This window comes from Amphiprion ocellaris, chromosome 4 (assembly GCF_022539595.1).
Source record: "Amphiprion ocellaris isolate individual 3 ecotype Okinawa chromosome 4, ASM2253959v1, whole genome shotgun sequence".
Taxonomy (NCBI): domain Eukaryota; kingdom Metazoa; phylum Chordata; class Actinopteri; family Pomacentridae; genus Amphiprion; species Amphiprion ocellaris.
In genome coordinates this window covers 7769206-7788974 of record NC_072769.1, presented here as the reverse complement: position 1 = coordinate 7788974, position 19769 = coordinate 7769206, and the positions used below count along the sequence as shown (strand labels likewise).

At 40.2% G+C, this 19769-nt stretch overlaps 1 protein-coding gene across 1 annotated transcript; it reads left to right on the top strand.

Moving 5' to 3' along the window:
- Positions 1 to 840: 840 nt before the first annotated feature.
- Positions 841 to 19462, top strand: LOC111569912 (procollagen galactosyltransferase 1-like). The gene is made up of 12 exons (XM_023272355.3): positions 841 to 1309; positions 6111 to 6221; positions 6323 to 6440; positions 8986 to 9120; positions 12703 to 12907; positions 13002 to 13121; positions 13891 to 13967; positions 14058 to 14164; positions 14550 to 14682; positions 17157 to 17284; positions 17662 to 17868; positions 17979 to 19462. The coding sequence occupies exons 1-12, from the start codon at positions 1092 to 1094 to the stop codon at positions 18247 to 18249; spliced, it is 1830 nt and encodes a 609-aa protein (XP_023128123.1). The 5' UTR covers positions 841 to 1091; the 3' UTR covers positions 18250 to 19462.
- The last annotated feature ends 307 nt before the right edge of the window (positions 19463 to 19769 follow it).

Genomic DNA, 19769 nt, shown 5'->3' with positions numbered 1-19769 from the left:
TCATGATGTGGGGATGCTTCTTGGCAGGAGGCCCTGGAAGGCTTGTAAAGGGAGAGGGTAAAAGAATGCACATGGGCAGTAAAGATGAATCTTGCAGGACAACCTGACGCAGCCTGCAAGACAGCTGCAACTCAAGAGAAGATTTGTTTTCCAGCAAGACAAAAAACTGGGGCAAACAGCTAAGTGTTTAAAATTCAATGTGTAGAAGAAGTAAAAAGGGGAAAATCTTCAAAGGGGTAAACAGTTTTTTATAGGCCTTTTTTCTTAATTGCTTTGTGTTTTACACATAATTCTCAGCAACTGAAGTTATAGATGTCTCTGTCTTGTACAGTCTTTTCAATAACATTTTGACAGAGTTGCTTGGACTGTTCTTTTGTTCTCATTGTGTAGTTATAATCAACAACTTATTATTTTGTGTTTTAGACGTATTTTTGACTTTTTACTAGTCAAGTTATCTTTACGTAATCTGTGTCTAAATAGGTTATTCTTATTTTTATCATTATTATAGCCTGTCCCATGTATGTCAGGTACATCATCAGGAATCACAGGTGTTTCTTCGTTTTTAAGGTACAAAAAGGGCCATTGCTGTAGAGCAGTGGGTAAATCTCACCAATTTCAGAGTTTCTGGACTCCAGTCTCTCCTCCAGAGGTATGACAAGCCTGCAGTATATTCACATCGACACGCCCAAATGGCTCTTCATCTGCTTCCTATGGACTACAGCTGGATCTGTTCTTAAAGGGGAGGGCAGCAAATGACACAGGGTTCAAACCTACTAGTCAACTTTACCCTAATGGTACACAGAATGTTATTCGCGCGAAACAGGGGTCATTATAAACTAACTTGGCAGGAGCAGGAATGATGTGATTCATTTCCACCAGGCTCACAGAGGCTGGAACCCAACGGCGTTTTGAGAACACCGAGTTCCCCTAAACGCAGCCCGGACGTGCCCTTTAATTCCGCCTGCTGCGCCGCCATGTACACACTGTCGGCATAACACAAACAGCGGGGCGCTCGGCTTCTCCACATCCTCCGTCTCCTTCTCTGTCTGCCGCGTCGCTTCACGGGTCTCTCTGCCCCCCTCCACCCTGCCATGCTCCGGGTCACCTCGCTGCTGCCCGCCCTGCTGTTCGTTCTCCTGCCGGGCCCGAGCTGGGGGTATTTCCCCGAGGAGCGCTGGAGCCCCGAGTCTCCGCTCCTCGCTCCCCGGGTCGTCATCGCTCTGGTCTGCCGCAACTCTGCGCACTCTCTGCCGCTGTTCCTCGGAGCCGTCGAGCGCCTCAACTACCCGAAGGACCGCATTGCGCTGTGGTGAGTGTCACCGGCGTGAATAGTCACTAAAAATACATATTAGCTTAAGGAATGAGAGAGTTTGTTATGTTAAAACTTTTAGAAGTTTTTTATGAGTATTATTATTATGGTTCACAGTTAACTCATGAGGCAGGAGACACGTCAAAAGCTGGTGTAAGAAATAAGAGGAAACTCTGACTGCGTTTGTTAGTTTTGGCCAATTGGTGCCGCTGTGTTATCAAGATGTAGAAAAGTGTGGTTTTCTGTATTAAACTAATCACAAGTGGAAGTTAAAGCACCGGGGCTCCACACCGGGGCTGTGTGGACTCATGTGGCCGCAGGTCGGAGCACTAAGGGCGGACTCCTCCAGCAGAGTCGTGCCCATGAAAAAGTTCCATTCAGTCACACAGTGTCTCTCTCTGCTTTCTCTTCCCCCTTACCCATCTCCCTCCCTTTTCCTATCCCCTCCCTCCTCCCTTTCCACTTCTCCCCTTGCTCGGCTGCAAACAACACTAGTATTGTCTTTAACAAATATCTCAAAATTAGCACTTGTGTCAAAATCCTGTACGATCCAGGTACTAAAGAGTGTGTCTGTCTGTCTGTCTGTCAGACGCCTCTGCAGAGCTTTTACCTTCCTTTAGCTCCAGGCTGTTTTTCCTGTCACCCTGCCCCCAGCTTTCCAGATTGTCTCCAGCTCCGCTCACTTCCTCTTCTCATTTTACCCCTCTGCCAAAAGATCTGTTTTTCGTAGATTGGGTTAATCTTCCCATCAGCATTCATACCTGACAGGTTAGATTGTGTGTTTTGGCAACCCGGTGGTCGGATAAAGTGAAATGAGGGTAAAAGCCTCAAGCTGAGTTGTGTTTTATGTGACAGCGGGAGTTTGAATTAAACTAAAGCATAAATCACTCCTAGGAATTGATGAGAGAAGGTGATGTGCCTCATCTAAATGTTGAATTTAGGACTTAAGTTGCTTTAAAACAAACCAGCCTGAATGTTCAGATTTTTTTTTTTGCTGTTATATCTGAGCCAAAAATTTGTGCCTGACTCTAATCATGCCCATGTTGCCGCCAGTTTTCTGCATGGTTGCTTTCGTGTGCAGCATATTTTGTCTCTCAGTGCAAGAACTGATACAAAAAGTTTTCAAATGCAGCGTAAAAGCATAAACTACTATCTGGCCACCTGTCGATGCCTGCAGTTACCGCCGTGACAGGTTAAGATGGACTACTTGGCAAGTGGCGACACACACATACATTCATGCAGACCTCCTAATATCGAGCCTGTGTGCTCTGCAGGGACATGCAGAATGGATGTTGTCAATCCATAAATCAATTGTCTCCCTCTGCCTCCTTCTCAGCTCCCTCATAACTGTAAGGCACGAGTCTGCAATCCCAAATATTTACTCTCCATGAACCCTTCTTGATTCACTACCTCTGGCCCTTCAAAACTTCACGGCAGCTCACATATTTCTGTCGAACAGAGAGGGGGCAGACAGATGTGGAGAGCGAGGAAGAAGATGGATCGGCGAGTCGGTCTCGTGTAGGTGCTGGGACGGCACTGCTGTGTTAAAACGCCACAGACAGATGGGAGACTAACACCAGCAGCACGCTAACTGTCACTCACTGCATGACAGGGTTGGGAGTAAATCCATTTCTGTCATATTTATGCATTCTTTCCCCGTCTCTAGCTCGGTCTGTGCCGCTGCCCCTCCCTGACACACTGAGATTTGTTATGATAACACAGACAGCAGATGAATGCAGCTCCCCCTCTGCTCAGCCCCTATTGTCTGTCTTTGTTCTTCTCTGTCCACACCTGATGCGCAACTCTGCTGCTCTAATGGCAGCAAAAACTTAATAGAATTAAAAACCCAAGTGATGCTGAGTAAATAAACAGATGTTAAATTATAGGGTAAACCGGTGTAAGATTATATATCCGTACCTCTACTCCTGACCAATAGAAATAGTCCCTGTTGACATTAGTCTCGCTAATCTGGAAATAGCATTGAAAACATTTTTCTTGCGGGAGGAAATCAAAAGAAGTGGTATCGGAAAGTAACATTTTGACAGTACAAAATAACCCTCTTTGTTATTTAATATGAATGTACATGTTCATACTTTTTTTACTGTAAATATGAGAGTCCTATGCTGGGTTATCCATTAGTTTAAAAAAAATCTTTTTTTGCAGTATGTGAAAATTTAAGATTAGGGCTTTTGAGGGAATTCAGTTAAATTTTATTGATATAGCAGCACAAATTCACAGAGCATGTCATCTCAAGAATGAAGTCCTTACAGAGAAACCAAATAAAGTTTTCCTTTGGATTCCTTTTGAGGAAGCACTCGGCAACAGTGGCAATGAAGACCCCTCCTTCCAATGAACTCCTCACATATATAAGCCAAGTGTCCCGGGTGGTTGGTGATTTCGCATTTCTATGGAAGGATTTTAAATGTCATCGATAATGAAGTCAGATCTTTTGTCTTAGGTGTATAAACTTTTACTTGGCAATAATCACAACCAAAAATCATTTACATATGTGTTATTTAACATTCATGTTGCAGTTACAGTAAGAGCGACATCAGAATTTTAAAGTTAATCTTATGCATGAATATATGCATGAGTTTGCACTGATGAAAATTCCTCGAGAGGTACTATGAGTATATATGACATTCAGTAGCATCTAGAATTTGTTTAGCTATCTACTAGGAATCACCCAATAGTTTTCTTCCATGTCCATGTCATATTGATACCAATAATTAGTAATCAGGGGACTGTTCATCTATATTTAGAATTAATATGCATTTGCAGTGAAAATGAAACTCGTCAACATTTAGGCAATACAATGTCTTCGTTTACTTGTTGAATTAAAAGAGAACGTTTGTCCTTCAGTGTTGATATGTTGTTACTCATGATGTGTAACCAATCAGATCAAACCACTAAAGCTGCTATCAGCAATTGTTTCCATTGTTAGTTAATCTTTTGGTAATTTTCTTGATTAATCGATTAGCTGTTTGATCTATGAAATGTCAGAAAATGGGGGAAAACGAGGATCAGTGCCTTCCAATGTCTTACTTTTGTCCACAACCCAAAAATGTTGCGTTTACTGTCATGAAGAAGGAAAAAACTAGAAAATGTTCCAAGTTAAGAAGCTCAAATCAGAGAATTAGATGCTTTTTGTTAAAAATGTGTTAAGCAGTTGAAAATTATTCGACTAATTGTTTCAGCTCTAAAGTTAACAAAGTGGTGACAATCAATAAAGGTGGTTGCATCAGTGTCAGAGTAACACACTTTTAAATTCATTTATCAGGCACTGGTTAAACAAAAAAAAAGCAGCAATCAGTTTATTTACATTACCAATGAATCAGATCTAGATTAGAAGCATTACCACCCAATTTTCGTGCTCTATTAGATCTAGTATGGAGGATTTTTACATCTGTTGGTTCATTGTAAAGATTTCCTTCAAAGGTCGACTTTCACCAATCCTTTTTTCTCAGTCACAGGAGGAAGCTGTTTTGTGGTTTCTCTGCTCAGTACCAGACCCATAAAGTTGTGACAAGCTGGTGATTATAGTGGAGAATTGTATCAGCTATAGAGACACATTTTTTCTCAGGCATTGTGGACAAAACTGTGCTGACAGGGAGAATGTTTTGGCCCTGAACTCCAAATGAATGCTGGATATTTAACTGAACCAGAGTTTTGCCACTACAACAGCTTTGTAAGGGAATAATATATCAATTTTTTGTTCTCTCTCAAATGTCAAAAAATAGATTAATTGCAGCTGCATTTGCCTGAGTTTATTTGAGATTTTTGTTCCAGTAATACTGTTATCAAAGTGTTAATTTGAAGTCATTTAGATTGTTGATCAATCTTTAACATATTTCTGATTAATTATTTAGTCTTTTAACTGTAAGAACACATAAAACATGGCCACTACAATTTCTCAGAAAGTCTAAAATGGCAGATTCTCAAATTTTACATTTTGCTGGATTCAGATATTTTGCGTATTTGCTTGACAATTTGCTTAAACTTTTAGCTGCTTGGGCAAACGCTTGTTGATTTGTTCTACTAATGAAGTTGCTCTGCTGCTTAATTCAGTTGTTTCAGTGTTATTTTGAAATATCACAATTCAGAGTTTGTACATTGTCCAGTGCTACAAACTATTTATCATTTTACGTTGTCTAAAGATGAAGTTTGCAATTGTTGGAAAGATTTTTGTGCCATTTCCACTGTCCCATTCACCCTCTCTGCCCCCCGCTCGTCCATCTTGTGATTCTAATAACTAAACTCAGAGGATTTGCCAGTTCTGATCCAAAACTAGTGTTTAATCTGCATACATCATTGAGTGGAGCCAACTGGGATCATCCCTCTGTTAATGAGTGGAAGCTTGGAATAACTATTTATGTAGAAACATTAGCTCGCTGCAGTAAATGAAACAGAACCGAAAACAATGGGGCTCCTGCTGTGAGAATACTTTCTGAGTGGCAGAATAACAAATGCTGGCAGATATTAATAAATAAGGCAGTCTGATGCTCTGGAATTACTGTGATTGTTCAAAATTCAGTCAGTGGTCCTAAACAAAAGAACAAAAAATGCATTTTTTTGGCCTTGCTTTAATGATAATGGGATTAATGCTGTTGCATTGCATATTGAATTGGTACATATAGTATATATTGCTGTTGTAACATCAGTTTTCACTCCAAATGATAGATTAGTTTAACTCTCAAGTCAAAATAAACCTGGATCATTGAGACGAATATCTTGCATTGCTGGTGGTAATGCTACTCTTTACTCATAATTTCTGTCTTCCTGGCCTTTTGTCCTCCCACAGGGTGGCGACAGATCACAATACCGACAACACCACGGCCATCCTAAGAGACTGGCTCATTAAGGTGCAGAATTACTATCACTATGTGGAATGGAGACCTGAAGATGAACCCAGGTAATGTGCATGAATGTGTGTGTGTGTGTGTGTGTGTGTGTGAATGGAGGCTTGTGTGAGGTGAGCACATTACTTAATGGGTCTGTCTTTGCATGTGTCAGTGCCTTTGAAGACGAGGTGGGGCCTAAGCACTGGAACAACCTCCGCTATGAACACGTAATGAAGCTACGTCAGGCAGCGCTGGAAACTGCCCGTGAGATCTGGGCCGACTACCTCATGGTATGTTATCACCCTCTCAGCAGCTTCTTAAGGCTCCTCTTATTATGTGGTCTCCGTGCTGCTGTAGAAGGAGATATCGGTGCAAAGTACAATAAGCTGATTCATAGCGCTTATTACACCCACACATCCATTATCCATGCCTGCCGATGTCTAATCAGGGATATCGGGTAAAAATATTAAAGACGTACACACATTTAGGCTGCAAAGAAGGTAGGTGCTTACAAATTTGTAAAACACAACAAGTAGGTGTTTGTGTGGCACATCGTTGTAGACTTGTTAATATTTAGCTGTTTTCTTGCAGCAGATTTCTGTTAATGCTGCTAAGACAGACAACAGGGATTGGCTGATTTCTCCAAAGTGGGTTTATATGACATACTTCTCCTTTGTCAGTGGATGGTGGTTAACATGCCCCCAGTTTGGGGAAGCAGACAGAAGGTCTGGCATGGATGCTGGGTGAACAGGGTCAACAGCAAATTGAATCTTAGCTACCTACAGAAAGGTCCACCACAAACAAATCAATATTAGCTAAAGAATTCAGTACTTAATTGAGCTGTGGAGAGTCCTCTCCAACAGGGATATGGGGTTAAAAAGGGTTAGGCTGAAAAGAAGAGAAAGAAATAACAAATAAAATGGATGTTGGTGTGGGACATCTGTCTATACTTTTCATTATTGTTTGTTTGTAATGATGCTAACAAGACTGACAGCTGTAACACCTAATATGAAAGGAGTTAAACGGAGATGGAGTGATTGATTTCTTTGAAGTGGGTTTACATGAGGTGTTTATTCACAATCTGTGTCAAACCTACAGTGGATGGTGGTTGACATGCCCAGTTTTAGGAAGGAGACAGAAGGACTTACATCAAAGCTGGATGATGAAGTGCTATGGACCGGGTCAGCAGCAAAAGGAATTTTAGCTACCTACGGAAAGGTCCAGCAAAAGAAAATCAATATAAGTTTAAGGATTCTGGTCTTAAGTACGCTGCAGACAGTCTCTCCCAACAGTGAAGTGAAGCTTTTCAATTGCCTTCTTCAAAGCCACCAGACTCCACTGACAAAAACAGTAAATTTTACCCCAGACAAATCTGGCCTACCACTGCCTTGATCAGTTAGTTTGTTTTTGTTATTGTGGGACTTTGGTGTTTTAACAAGTTAGTGTGGATCCGACCTAACCCATTAAAACGCCAAAATCACACAGCGGTAGACCAGCAACACCCGCGTTTGGCAAAGTCAAATCATAGTTTATATCCACAAAGTCGTTTGGCTTTAAAGAGAGCATAGAGTGATTAAAAAAAGCTTCAGCTCTCTTTTGGAGAAATCTGTTTGATGAAAAGGTAAAGCTGTTTTGTTAAGCATCTAAAATACTGTTTGCTACTGACCCCATCCACAGCAGTTTATTGCTTAGTTTCTATGCTGGTCCTTCATTCTGCATCTCCTCACTGGGGGCAGATACTGAAAGTAAAACACTCACTGTTGAGAAGAACTTCACATAACTTCACTTCATAGAAGCCTAACCTCTGGTTGAAAGTTGGCATTACATATCAACATGACTACATTTACGAAAATATGTAATTGAAGCCTGAATTGGTACCGTGGAAGACTGACTGTTTAGTATAATAATCAGCATTTTATACAACACATGGCCTAATTTAAAAGTTTCCTCAAATAAAGCTTTGGAAAATGCAAGTTAATGGCTAAGAGATGATTCTGATTTCACATCATGATGAACAATGTGAAAACAAAATATATAGCCCAAGCAAAATGGTGTTTTTATGTTGTTTATATTGATATTTGCAAAGTAAAAGTTTTATAAGTGACAATGTATCAGCTGTTTTTGCATTAATCACTAACATAACATTACCAGAATATGTAATGAATGGGATTTTTTAATTTTAAAATTAACTTAATAAACAAGAACCAGGAGATTTTGTTGTCCTTCTTTGTTTGCCTGTAAGTATGTTGAAAGAATAAATTAGTAATGTGGCTTCACCTAAAGATGGAGTGCTTTAGTTTTTTCCTATTGTTGTCTGCACCATTTAATACAAAGCAAGACTTCCTGCATCTTGTTTTCGTTATTTGCCCTCCTAAAGAGCAGCAGTGCTCCTTCCTCGTCTGTAAACTAAAACTACACTACCTCAACTCATGTTTCTTTCATTTCTCTTGTGCAAGTTCTTGTTTTTTATTGTCAGACATAAAGGTCAATACTAGTGTATCTGCAACAAGCTATTATCAGAAGAAATATTATGGCTGTAGACAGTGTAGATTCTCATTTATTGGAGTACAGGTGTTGTTCTTTTCTCTGGACATATAACCACTCGGCATGCTACAAATACAAGTGCAATCTGCTTGTAAGGCTTGTTTAAAATTACAGGCTGCGAGATGACAGGGACTTAGAAGGAGCCTCGTACGCTTGCAGTGCTCTGTCATCAAACCATGTCACAGCGGTTCGATCAATCATTTTGTGGCAGCGGGTGACATTTTGTGTGCACTTTCACGTGTACGGTTTGGAGTGATTGTCAATATTATGCGCCGTCTCCTCCGTCTGCAGGTGGCCGACTGTGACAACCTGCTCACCAATCAGGATGTGCTGTGGAAGCTCATGAGGGAGAACAAGACCATCGTAGCTCCCATGCTGGAGTCCAGAGCGGCGTACTCCAACTACTGGTGCGGCATGACTTCACAGGTACGGCACGTTTCTTTTGTGCTGTTCATCATTCACAACTTTATATCAAAATGAGGCACAGAACCTCCACATCTTTCTCACCAGATTAATGTTTTGGGTATTGTGTAGCTCATATAGGGTGGGTGTGTCGTAAATATTCTCCTGGCAGTCTGAATGGAATTGGCTGATGTCATAACACATATGACAGCAAGATAGACAATAAAGGCATGAATGCGATAATAAAATAGCAATATTTTAAAATGTTATTACTATTTAACCCTCTAAACCCCAAAACTTGTCCGATATTTTGAAAGGTGTGTTATCTTTGTTAAGAAATGCAAAAATTGCACCATTTATCAGTCAGAAACTGTGAATGCAGAAAGAATCATCAGATTTTCAACTTTCTGATGATTATTAAACAACTTGTGCAAATAAAAGCGTAAAATCATAATGCTTCATTTCAGTAAGTTTATTCAGTTTGTTTCATTTAAAAATTCACCAAAAGTACCCTTCGCACCAACTGGTATCCATAAAAAACAAAAAATTCAGCGCTCATCTCTTCAACCATGAAACCATCACAGACTCAGCTGCAGCTAACGTTCATCTGACAATAATTCAGTGACTGTCTAAGTAATATCTGACGTTTATGGAGTCACTCTTTGTTCCAGCAACTATGTACGCTTGGAAATACATGTTAATTACAGTTTTTTTTTGTTCTATTTTGGTGAAATAAATGATTAAAGAAATTCCGACTTTCATTTTTTACCTTTTTATTGTAATTTTTTTTGCATTTTTAGCTGCTTGATACTGCACAGAAGTCATTTGCCAGTTCCCACTGCTTCTAGCCGTGGTTGTGTTGTTTCCATAGAGATGCAGGACTCAGTATTGTAGTGAAAAAAGAACCCACAGTGAGTAGAAATGTGTCAGCAAAAATGTGAGCAAAAAATGCAGAGAAGCTGGTTGAGATTCAGAGGATTAATATAATTAAGCTCATTTTGAAGCTTTTTTAAATCTGCTATTTCATATTATACATAAAAGGATTAACAAGAAGCATCTCTTGGATGTTTTTCTTTTTTCAGCGTTACATTGCAACACATAATAAAGTTTCCACCAGTATCCTGTTTCACTCACAACAGCACACAAACAGAACCATCAGATTGCAAAGATTACCGTATTTGTCACAGTTTGTCTGCGGATCCCTAAAGTCTTTAATTAACTTATGCAAAATTAACGCGGTAATTGTCCTTAAAAAATACTGTTAAGTATTTAAATCCATCTGGAAAAAAGTCTTGAGAATACTACAGATGGCAGATAAGATTTCTCTCATTATCTTGCGGTTTAAAACATTCTTACAGAATACGAGGGGAACATGGCAGCAGATGTGACCTCCACTGCAAATGTTGTTCTGTTTTCTAGTTTTTGTGAGATATTAGTGACTCCAGCGGATGGCATTAGGTTGCACCGCCTTAAGTTTGTTGTCGCCAGTCACACGAGAAAAAGAAGATAAACCTAAAGATGTACAGTACATGCAATGGATGTTAAATTTGGTTTAAGTTCCTTCACTTTAACTTTGTGAGAGTTTGCAGCTCTGTATGAGACGCTATAGATGGCTACATTTGAAATTAGTCTCTTCCAAACATTTTTGAATTGTTGAGTAAAATATGTTAGAATGAAAATACAATTTAAAATGGTTGTCCTTTATCTGTGTACCTGAGAAATGTTCTCATAGTTCTCACCTAATAGCAGCAGTGAGGAGATCTGTAGACTATAGACTACTGTATATTAACTTCAGTCTGTTAAAAGAGGAAACTTTAGTGTGAAGTTTTGACACTAAACCTGGCTAATATATCCATATCCACCAAAGGAATGCAGATTTAACCAGAATTTTTCTGAATGTCGTATAGAAATAATCAAACTAATTTCAACTTCAAACTAAATCTGTTATGCACACAGATTATGTATGTTGTAGGATGTTTCCTACAGCTACAAAAGGAATGTGCTCTGATTGACCGCATTTAAAATACATTTTTAAGATATTATATTTAGAAATATTTAACAAGGGGTAATTGTAGCATAATTTACTTCATAAGTGTCTTTTTACATGTCTGTCTTTCACCTTACAATTTAAATATAGTCTTCATTAGTGTGATATTTCATGTTAATATTCTCCTTCTAATTTTCTTGTAAGGTTCTTTTAAAGCTGAACGTTGAACTGCTGATCAGGTGAAAAAGAAGTGCTTCTTGCCATATTGTAAATGTAAAGTCTTAAATTTCATCAAAGTGATCTTAAAAAGCTCTTAGATTTAACATCCTTAAACCTGCAGATCTGGTGTTATCAAGTGTAGACTCTTTACAATGTCTCCATGAAAGCTTCTTTTTTACATCATGGATGAATAATGCAATCACTATTAAGTCTGTGGGTTACTGATAGTGAATAAAATGTCAATTTCTCTGCAGTTCTACTGAACAGCAGAACATATTTCCTGCCAGCTTTATAACACCGAAATATTCTGTAATCTACTGGGACATTTTCATTTGATTATTTTTTCTTATGCATGAGGAAATCATATTTGCACAATAAGTCACTATAGAAATGCTATAAATGAATTAATTTGAAGGTGTGGGAGAGAGGCTTTCTTGTTTTTATCAGTGTAGTGTTTCTCCTTGGATTGCTGTGCAGGTGCTGTATGCACCGGTAAATTAATTTGTAAATTAAAGTAATTTGTTTGTTTCGTCTCACAGGTGGACTGAAACATTGCTGGGCTGATATATCATAATATTTAGCTCTGATGAAGGTATATGACATCAGTAGATTGTATGGCTGGTGCACAGACATCCCACACAGTCATTATGTTTAATTTGCTCTACCTTCTCAGCTTGTTACCGTCAGCTTCACCAGACACCACTGCTGCTTGTGCTCATTAAAATGAGTTATCAAAGAAATACCTTTCCGTAATTATTAGACTGTGTGAATATGCAGATGCTGCTGATATGATTCTGACTACTCAAACTTGCAAATCTGATGCATCACGCAAGCTGTACTATATTTCTGTCTCAGCAGGTTGCCTTTAAGTAGTCATCTTAGCATCTTGGTTCCTCCAGCACTAAATCAACCAATTTCAACCAACAATCTGCCTCTCTGATTCCTGCAAAGAATATTTTCTTCAATTAACAGACCTGTGGCCAGAAGACAATAAGCAATCAGAGTCTGGCATTGTCTTTTCTTCCATGTCGATATTGTTCAGTCACTTTATGATTGTGAACTTTGGGACTTGTGCAGTCTATATATATATATATATATATATATATATATATATATATATATATATATATATATATATATATATATATTCTTATTTAGTTTGAAAATATGCAGCTATCACTTCCTCAAAACCCTTCAAAGTGCCACATTTTTATCTCTCCCATGGAAAGATAGGGCATTCAGGGATGCTGAGCCATTTGCAGCCAATCTTCTCAACTGAAATCAAGTTTCCCCTGACCTGGACTCCTCAACAACTCAATATTTTCACTTGTCAATACATTGGACACAGAGGAGAAGTGAGTGAAACTTTACCAAACAGAGTTTGTGTGCACTTTCTGCAGGGTTACTATAAGCGTACACCAGCCTACATGCCCATCCGTAAGCAAGAGCGTCGTGGCTGTTTCGCCGTGCCGATGGTTCACTCCACCTACCTGGTGGACCTCAGGAAAGAGGCGTCCCGTCAGCTGGCCTTTTATCCGCCCCACCCGGAGTATAGCTGGGCCCTGGATGATGTCATTGTCTTCGCTTACTCAGCTCGCATGGCAGGTGAGACGAATGCACCAGAGATACGGTTTTTCCTGTGGAAAGTTTGTTAAATATGTCTAAATGTGTAAGCATGTTTTCCTCTGTTTTCCCTCAGATGTGCAGATGTACATATGCAACAAAGAAACTTATGGGTATTTCCCGGTGCCAATGCGTTCCCTTGCTACTTTGCAAGATGAGGCGGAGAGCTTTTTGCATACTCACCTTGAGGTCATGGGTGAGTCAAAAAGCAAAGCACTCAGAAATACTGGACTGATATCTTTGTGTTTAAAAGTTTTAGGATTTAAGTTATCTTGTGATGAAGTACTCAAACTTCATTTATATCTCAGAACAATGGAAGTTTCAGATGCATTGATTTGTTGTTGCTCTAACCATCTTTCACTCTCCACGTCATGTTGTGCTGGTCTGCACTGTTGTGTTGCATTTAATTGATTTTTCTCATCCTGCTGCAGCCGTTTCTTTTCTGTTTAAGGCGTTGACAGATAAGCATGGAAACTGGTTGCGATGATACATACAGAACAACAGGGGAGGAAACAGAGCATACACAGAAAGGTTGTGCCATTAAAATGCAAGAGAAATGCAGTGACAGACTAAGTGTGGCTGCAGCTTTATGATTCAGGGACTTGAAAATATTTAAATCAGGATAAGGGTGGGTCCTGCTGAAAATGCCTTTTGTTAAATATTATTTTATCACAACATTATATTCCTCTATATACTCCTTGTGCAGCATTACTGTGTGCGTGCTGTGGCACCTAAATAATGAAAACTACTACTAGTCATCTTTATACGTACACTTGACTTGCTAAATTTCAGGATGTAGAGTCAAATCATAAGTTAAACTATGGCTCATTTTTTGAGATCTCCCGAGGGAATCCCCAGCAAATCACTCGTGGACCCCTGCTGTTCCTTGGACCACGTTTTGGGAACCCCTGTTCCAACACATTACTCATTCTCTTTGTAACCTTCCCTCCTTTTTTCTTTGACAGTGAAAAATTCACCGTTGGAGCCCTCCAGCTTCCTGTCTCTTCCTCCCAAGCAGCCTAACAAGATGGGCTTTGATGAGGTATAAACACACACATGCACACACACAGACAGACAGATGTGCACAACCACCGAAGCATGTGTGTGAGGTTTTGCATTTGTGTGCACCCAGGTGTTTATGATAAATCTGGTGCGGAGATCTGACCGTCGTGAGCGAATGCTAAGAACTCTGTATGAGCAGGAGCTCAGCTGTAAGGTTGTTGCTGCTGTGGATGGCAAGTACGTTTCACATCTTATTCCTCCCCCACTGCCTGTGTCGTCCTGATTTGTGCCTCTGTAACATGCGGTGTAGATTGATGTAGGAAGCCAGGGCTGAGACAAACAACCAGGTGAAAGTAGCTGGTTGCATGCTGTTTTTTAAAGATTCCCTGAACCACGTAGTTTCGGCTCATTTGTTAGACACATATCACACTAATCTCTACGTAGGCTGTCCAGAAATCAGGTTTGATTGTTTTCTTCTGTTGTCTGAAAGAAAAAGGCAGTCTTAGGACCTGCATGGTTTATTCCATTATGGTATTTTACATGTTTATTCAACCTTCACACATCCATATAGTTTCTTGATTGCATCACTAATCTCTTTATTCATCCTATTTCATTTTCTCAGAGCTCTGAACATGTCTGATATCGAGCCTATGGGGATTAAGATGCTGCCAGGGTATAAAGACCCTTATCATGGGCGACCTCTCACCAAGGGTGAACTGGGGTGTTTCCTCTCTCATTACAACATCTGGAAGGAGGTAAGACGCTTGGAGAAACGTCAAGGAAAAAGGTCTGCCTGCACCGTGTAGATAACGCATACTGTTAAAAGCAGTAATTCAGTTTGTTTGGTGGGATAAATAAACTTACCTTAGACAAACATGTAACAAACTAAAGTACCTAAATAAGAACCTGAACCCTTTGTTCCTACAGTGAGGGGATCTGGTTGCTCTGTTTCGCTGTGGGGGGAACATTTTTCTGATATGGTTTGGGTCCATTTGTCCCCTTGAAGGGAAGGGTAACTGCAAATTGGTATTAAATTGTCTCTTCCAGGATGTTAATTAAGCCTATCCATAGAGCTTGAGGAGTCACTCAATAATTTGAAAGTATGAAAATATTTTGATGGCCTTGTCAGGTCTCGACCAAACTGAATGCCATTTTGAACTCAATTTTGAACCAGCATGTTCAATAGTGCTCTCCACTACCATCATCCAAACACTAAATGCAGGAATATCCTTTGGAATAATGGTGTTCAATCACCAGTAGAGTTCCAGAGACTTTCACAATCAATGCCAAGGTGCGTTTAAGCTGTTCTGGCAGCACATGGTGGCCCAACACCTTACAAAGACACTTTATGTTGGTTTTCCTTTAATTTGTCACCCTATACAGCCTATACATACACTATATTGCCAAAAGTATTCGCTCACCCATCCAAATAATCAGAATCAGGTGTTCCAATCACTTCCATGGCCACAGGTGTATAAAATCAAGCATCTAGGCATGCAGACTGCTTTTACAAACATTTGTGAAAGAATGAGTCGCTCTCAGGAGCTCAGTGAATTCCAGCGTGGAACTGTGATAGGATGCCACCTGTGCAACAAATCCAGTCATGACATTTCCTCGCTCCTAAATATTCCATAGTCAACTGTCAGCTGTATTATAAGAAAGTGGAAGTGTGTTGGAACGACAGCAACTCAGCCACCAAGTGGTAGGTCACGTAAACTGACGGAGCGGGGTCAGCGGATGCTGAGGAGCATAGTGCCAAGAGGTCACCAACTTTCTGCAGAGTCAATCGCTACAGACCTTCAAACTTCATGTGGCCTTCAGATTAGCTCAAGAACAGTGCTTCAGCAGAGAGCTTCATGGAATGGGTTTCCATGGTCGAGCAGCTGCATCCAAGCCATACATCACCAAGTGCAATGCAAAGCGTGGGATGCAGTGGTGTAAAGCAGCCACCACTGGACTCTAGAGCAGTGGAGACGCCTTCTCTGGAGTGACCAATCACGCTTCTTCATCTGGCAATCTGATGGACGAGTCTGGGTTTGGCGGTTGCCAGGAGAACCATACTTGTCGGACTGCATTGTGCCAAGTGTAAAGTTTGGTGGAGGGGGGATTATGATGTGGGGTTGTTTTTCAGGAGCCGGGCTTGGCCCCTTAGTTCCAGTGAAAGGAACTCTGAATGCTTCAGCATACCAAGACATTTTGGACAATTCCATGCTCCCAGCTTTGTGGGAACAGTTTGGAGCTGGTCCTTCCTCTTCCAACATGACTGTGCACCAGTGCACAAAGCAAGGTCCATAAAGACATGGATGACAGAGTCTGGTGTGGATGAACTTGACTGGCCTGCACAGAGTCCTGACCTCAACCCGATAGAACACCTTTGGGATGAATTAGAGCAGAGACTGAGAGCCAGACCTTCTGGTCCAACATCAGTGTGTGACCTCACAAATGTACTTCTGGAAGAATGGTCAAAAATTCCCATAAACACACTCCTAAACCTTGTGGACAGCCTTCCCAGAAGAGTTGAAGCTGTTATAGCTGCAAAGGGTGGACCGACGTCATATTGAACCCTATGGATTAGGAATGGGATGTCACTTACGTTCATATGCAAGTCCAGGCAGGTGAGCAAATACTTTTGGCAATATAGTGTATTTCAGTAAATGCACTGCTTTTTAGAAACTGCCTTTATGAGTAACCTGCTAATAATGTAAATGGGACAAGTCTCCCTGCCCACAGTTTTTACAATCATATCTGGAAGAAGCATTTCCTTACTGTGGGTTCTATGTATAAGAGTATATTTTAAGATTATTTTGGGGCATTTATCCTTTATTTGGAGAGAATAGTAGAGCAAAGAGTGGATGAAGACATGCAGCACAGTCCAGCTGGCTATCAGGTAAAGTCAGGACTCAGTGTTGACGGGCATTTAAGTTCACGTGATATAGGCTCTAACTACTATAAAATAATGTGTTAGTGTTACCACAAATATTTCTTTATTTGTAATAATTTTACACAAAAGACAAAAAATATTATTGAGACAATGAAGAATTTAACAAACATTACACTAATCGCTGTGCTGGAACACACTGTAACTTATATGAGCAGGCTCACCAACATCTTGGCAGCTCTTTAATGATCCACATCCAATGTGTGTGTGTGTGTGTGTGTGTGTGTGTGTGTATGTGCGCGCGTGTGTGCGCCCGTGTGCGTGTGTGTGCGTGTCCGTGTGTGTGTTTAGATAGTAGACCGCGGTCTGAAGACTTCCCTGGTCATCGAGGACGACCTTCGCTTCGAGGTGTTCTTCAGACGTCGCCTCCAGACGCTGCTGCAGGAGGTGACGACACACAAGCTGGACTGGGATCTCATGTGAGTGACGCATCAGTGAGCAGAGGGAGAAATACAGTGCAGTAAACAGAGAGGATTATCATCCCCCTACAGTGAAATCCATCCATCTGTCACACATATCATCTCAGACAGCGCCAATCAGATGCTGAAAACACTTGTGGGAGTAATGCATCTTAGCATCCCACTACTGAGCGCTGTCCTCCAGCATTTTCACACAAACTGTATCAGAAAATGTTCATCAGGGAAGTTTTTGGTGTGACTCATTAACAGGTTAAAACAGATTAAAAGTTGTTGCAACAGTTCTGATGGAAATACTTGATTTAACTATGAAATTCAGCAATTTTAGCTGTTGTTAAATTTGATATTTAACATTTCTTTTATCTTAAACACTCATACAGTTATATTGGGCGAAAGCGAATGCAGGTGGACCACCCAGAGAAGTCTGTACCAAAAATCCACAATCTGGTGGAGGCAGATTACTCCTACTGGACACTCGGCTATATGTTGTCATTACAAGGAGCCCAGAAGCTCCTCAGGGCCGAACCTCTGTCCAGAATGCTTCCTGTCGATGAGTTCCTCCCTGTTATGTATAACAAACACCCAGTGTGAGTGTAACCCATCTTCTCCTCTTATATTCTTCTTCTTATTTGTCTCTTTTTGATTTCTGTCTTGTGAAACTCCTCCTAATCGCGTCCCTGCTCGTCTACCTCCTCAGCTCAGAGTACATGGACCACTTTGAGCGCCGAGACCTGCGTGCGTTTTCTGCTGAGCCGCTTCTGGTGTATCCGACCCATTACACAGGAGACGCGGGTTACATCAGTGACACGGAAACGTCGGTGGTTTGGGACAACGAGACAGTCAAAACTGACTGGGACCGAGCCAAGTCAAGGAAAACTCAAGAGCAGGGGGAGCTGAGTTTCGAAGCCCAAAACTCTGATGTACTGCAGTCTGAACTGGAGAACTGGAGCGCACGGGACGAGCTGTGATGAAGAAGCCAGGAGAAGGAGTAAGAGACAAAGAACTCTGGCATGCAGAGATTAGGATGAGGGAGATAGATCATAGCTGTGATAGAGGTGGGAGACGGCAAATGTCGATGGAACGTAACAGGAAACAGGAGCGCAAAGAAGCAAAGGCAGAGCAGACGGACACTGGGCTGATGATGAACAAATGCTTTTCCTTGTACATTTCTCTCCACAGTTGGATCTTTCTCTTGAGGGAGGAGGTTAGATGTATAGTTAACTCTTAAAGAGTCAGCTAGCAGCTTTTGTTTTATTTATTGCATCCAACACACATCCCTGGTTCTCTAACAGTTAAATATCTTTATTGGATTTTTTTTCTTCCAGACTTATGCAATAATAACATAAATTTCCCTCTGCATATTTTGTAACAAAATGGGAAGAATTGGAAGAAGATTGGGTAATAATTTCACATTAAAAGGTCTCTAAAGAATCACAATTATGCCAAAACGTCCTCTAATTACATGTTAAAGCTGAAGTATGTTCTTGGTTAAAATGGGAGCCTCTAAACTACACAAAAATTATATTACATTTCTTTTTGTACAGACTTAAATGGTCTCTTGGAAGAAATCAGAATCGTTAAAACATTGCCTTTGCTGTACTCTTAGTGGTTCCCAATCTGTTTGGCTTGTGACCCCTTAAAAACTGTTGTCACTAATTATATATGTTACAGATTAGAGAAATAAGAGGAAAGAAAACAAGCATTGTTTTCAGTCAAATATACTGATGTTTTCCTGTCAAATCATCTTGTGACGTCTGAGATTTCTCTTTGACCCCCTATAAATGTACCGAAACCCAGCTTGGGAACCACCGCTTTGTTCTTCTCAACACCTTGATTTCAATTTTTTCACCTTTTAATTTTAATTGCTATACATTTTTTTGTTACTATACGCTTAACCTTACTTACTGTTCACTGATGAATGTATGTTTGTGTTTTTTTCACTTATTAAAAAAGCAATTTCACACTTCAACAGCAGCGATTTTAATGTTTTAGGTTTTTACCCTTCACTAAATATTACAATTTTACTTGCAGCTGTTGCTGCATTTTGTTTGTTTGAAACAAATGAATATAAATTTTTAGTAACTTTTCGTTTTTCGTCTCTTCTTATTGTTTGTAAAATGTGTCTTTTTTTGGTGTTGTTTTTACCAAAGGATGAATAAAACTTTTATTATGAAAAACTTGTTTAGTAGACTGTGTTTTCTACTTGACTTGGGCTAAAAAGGGGGAAAGTTTAAGCATTTAAAGTTCAGTTAAAATCACATGGTAGCACTACTGTCATTCTACTAATTGTGGGTTCATTACAAGCCGGAGCTGGAATGGCTAGAATATCAAAATAATTGCACTGCCTCTTTTTTTTTTTGGCACACAGCAGTTTTATTTCAGTACAGACATGTACAGTCCAGTGGAGACTTCTTTTAATTAGTGCCTGCTGGTGTTTGTCTGCTCTGTAAGTACATAATGGTCAGTTTAGGCTACAGCAGGCCACCAT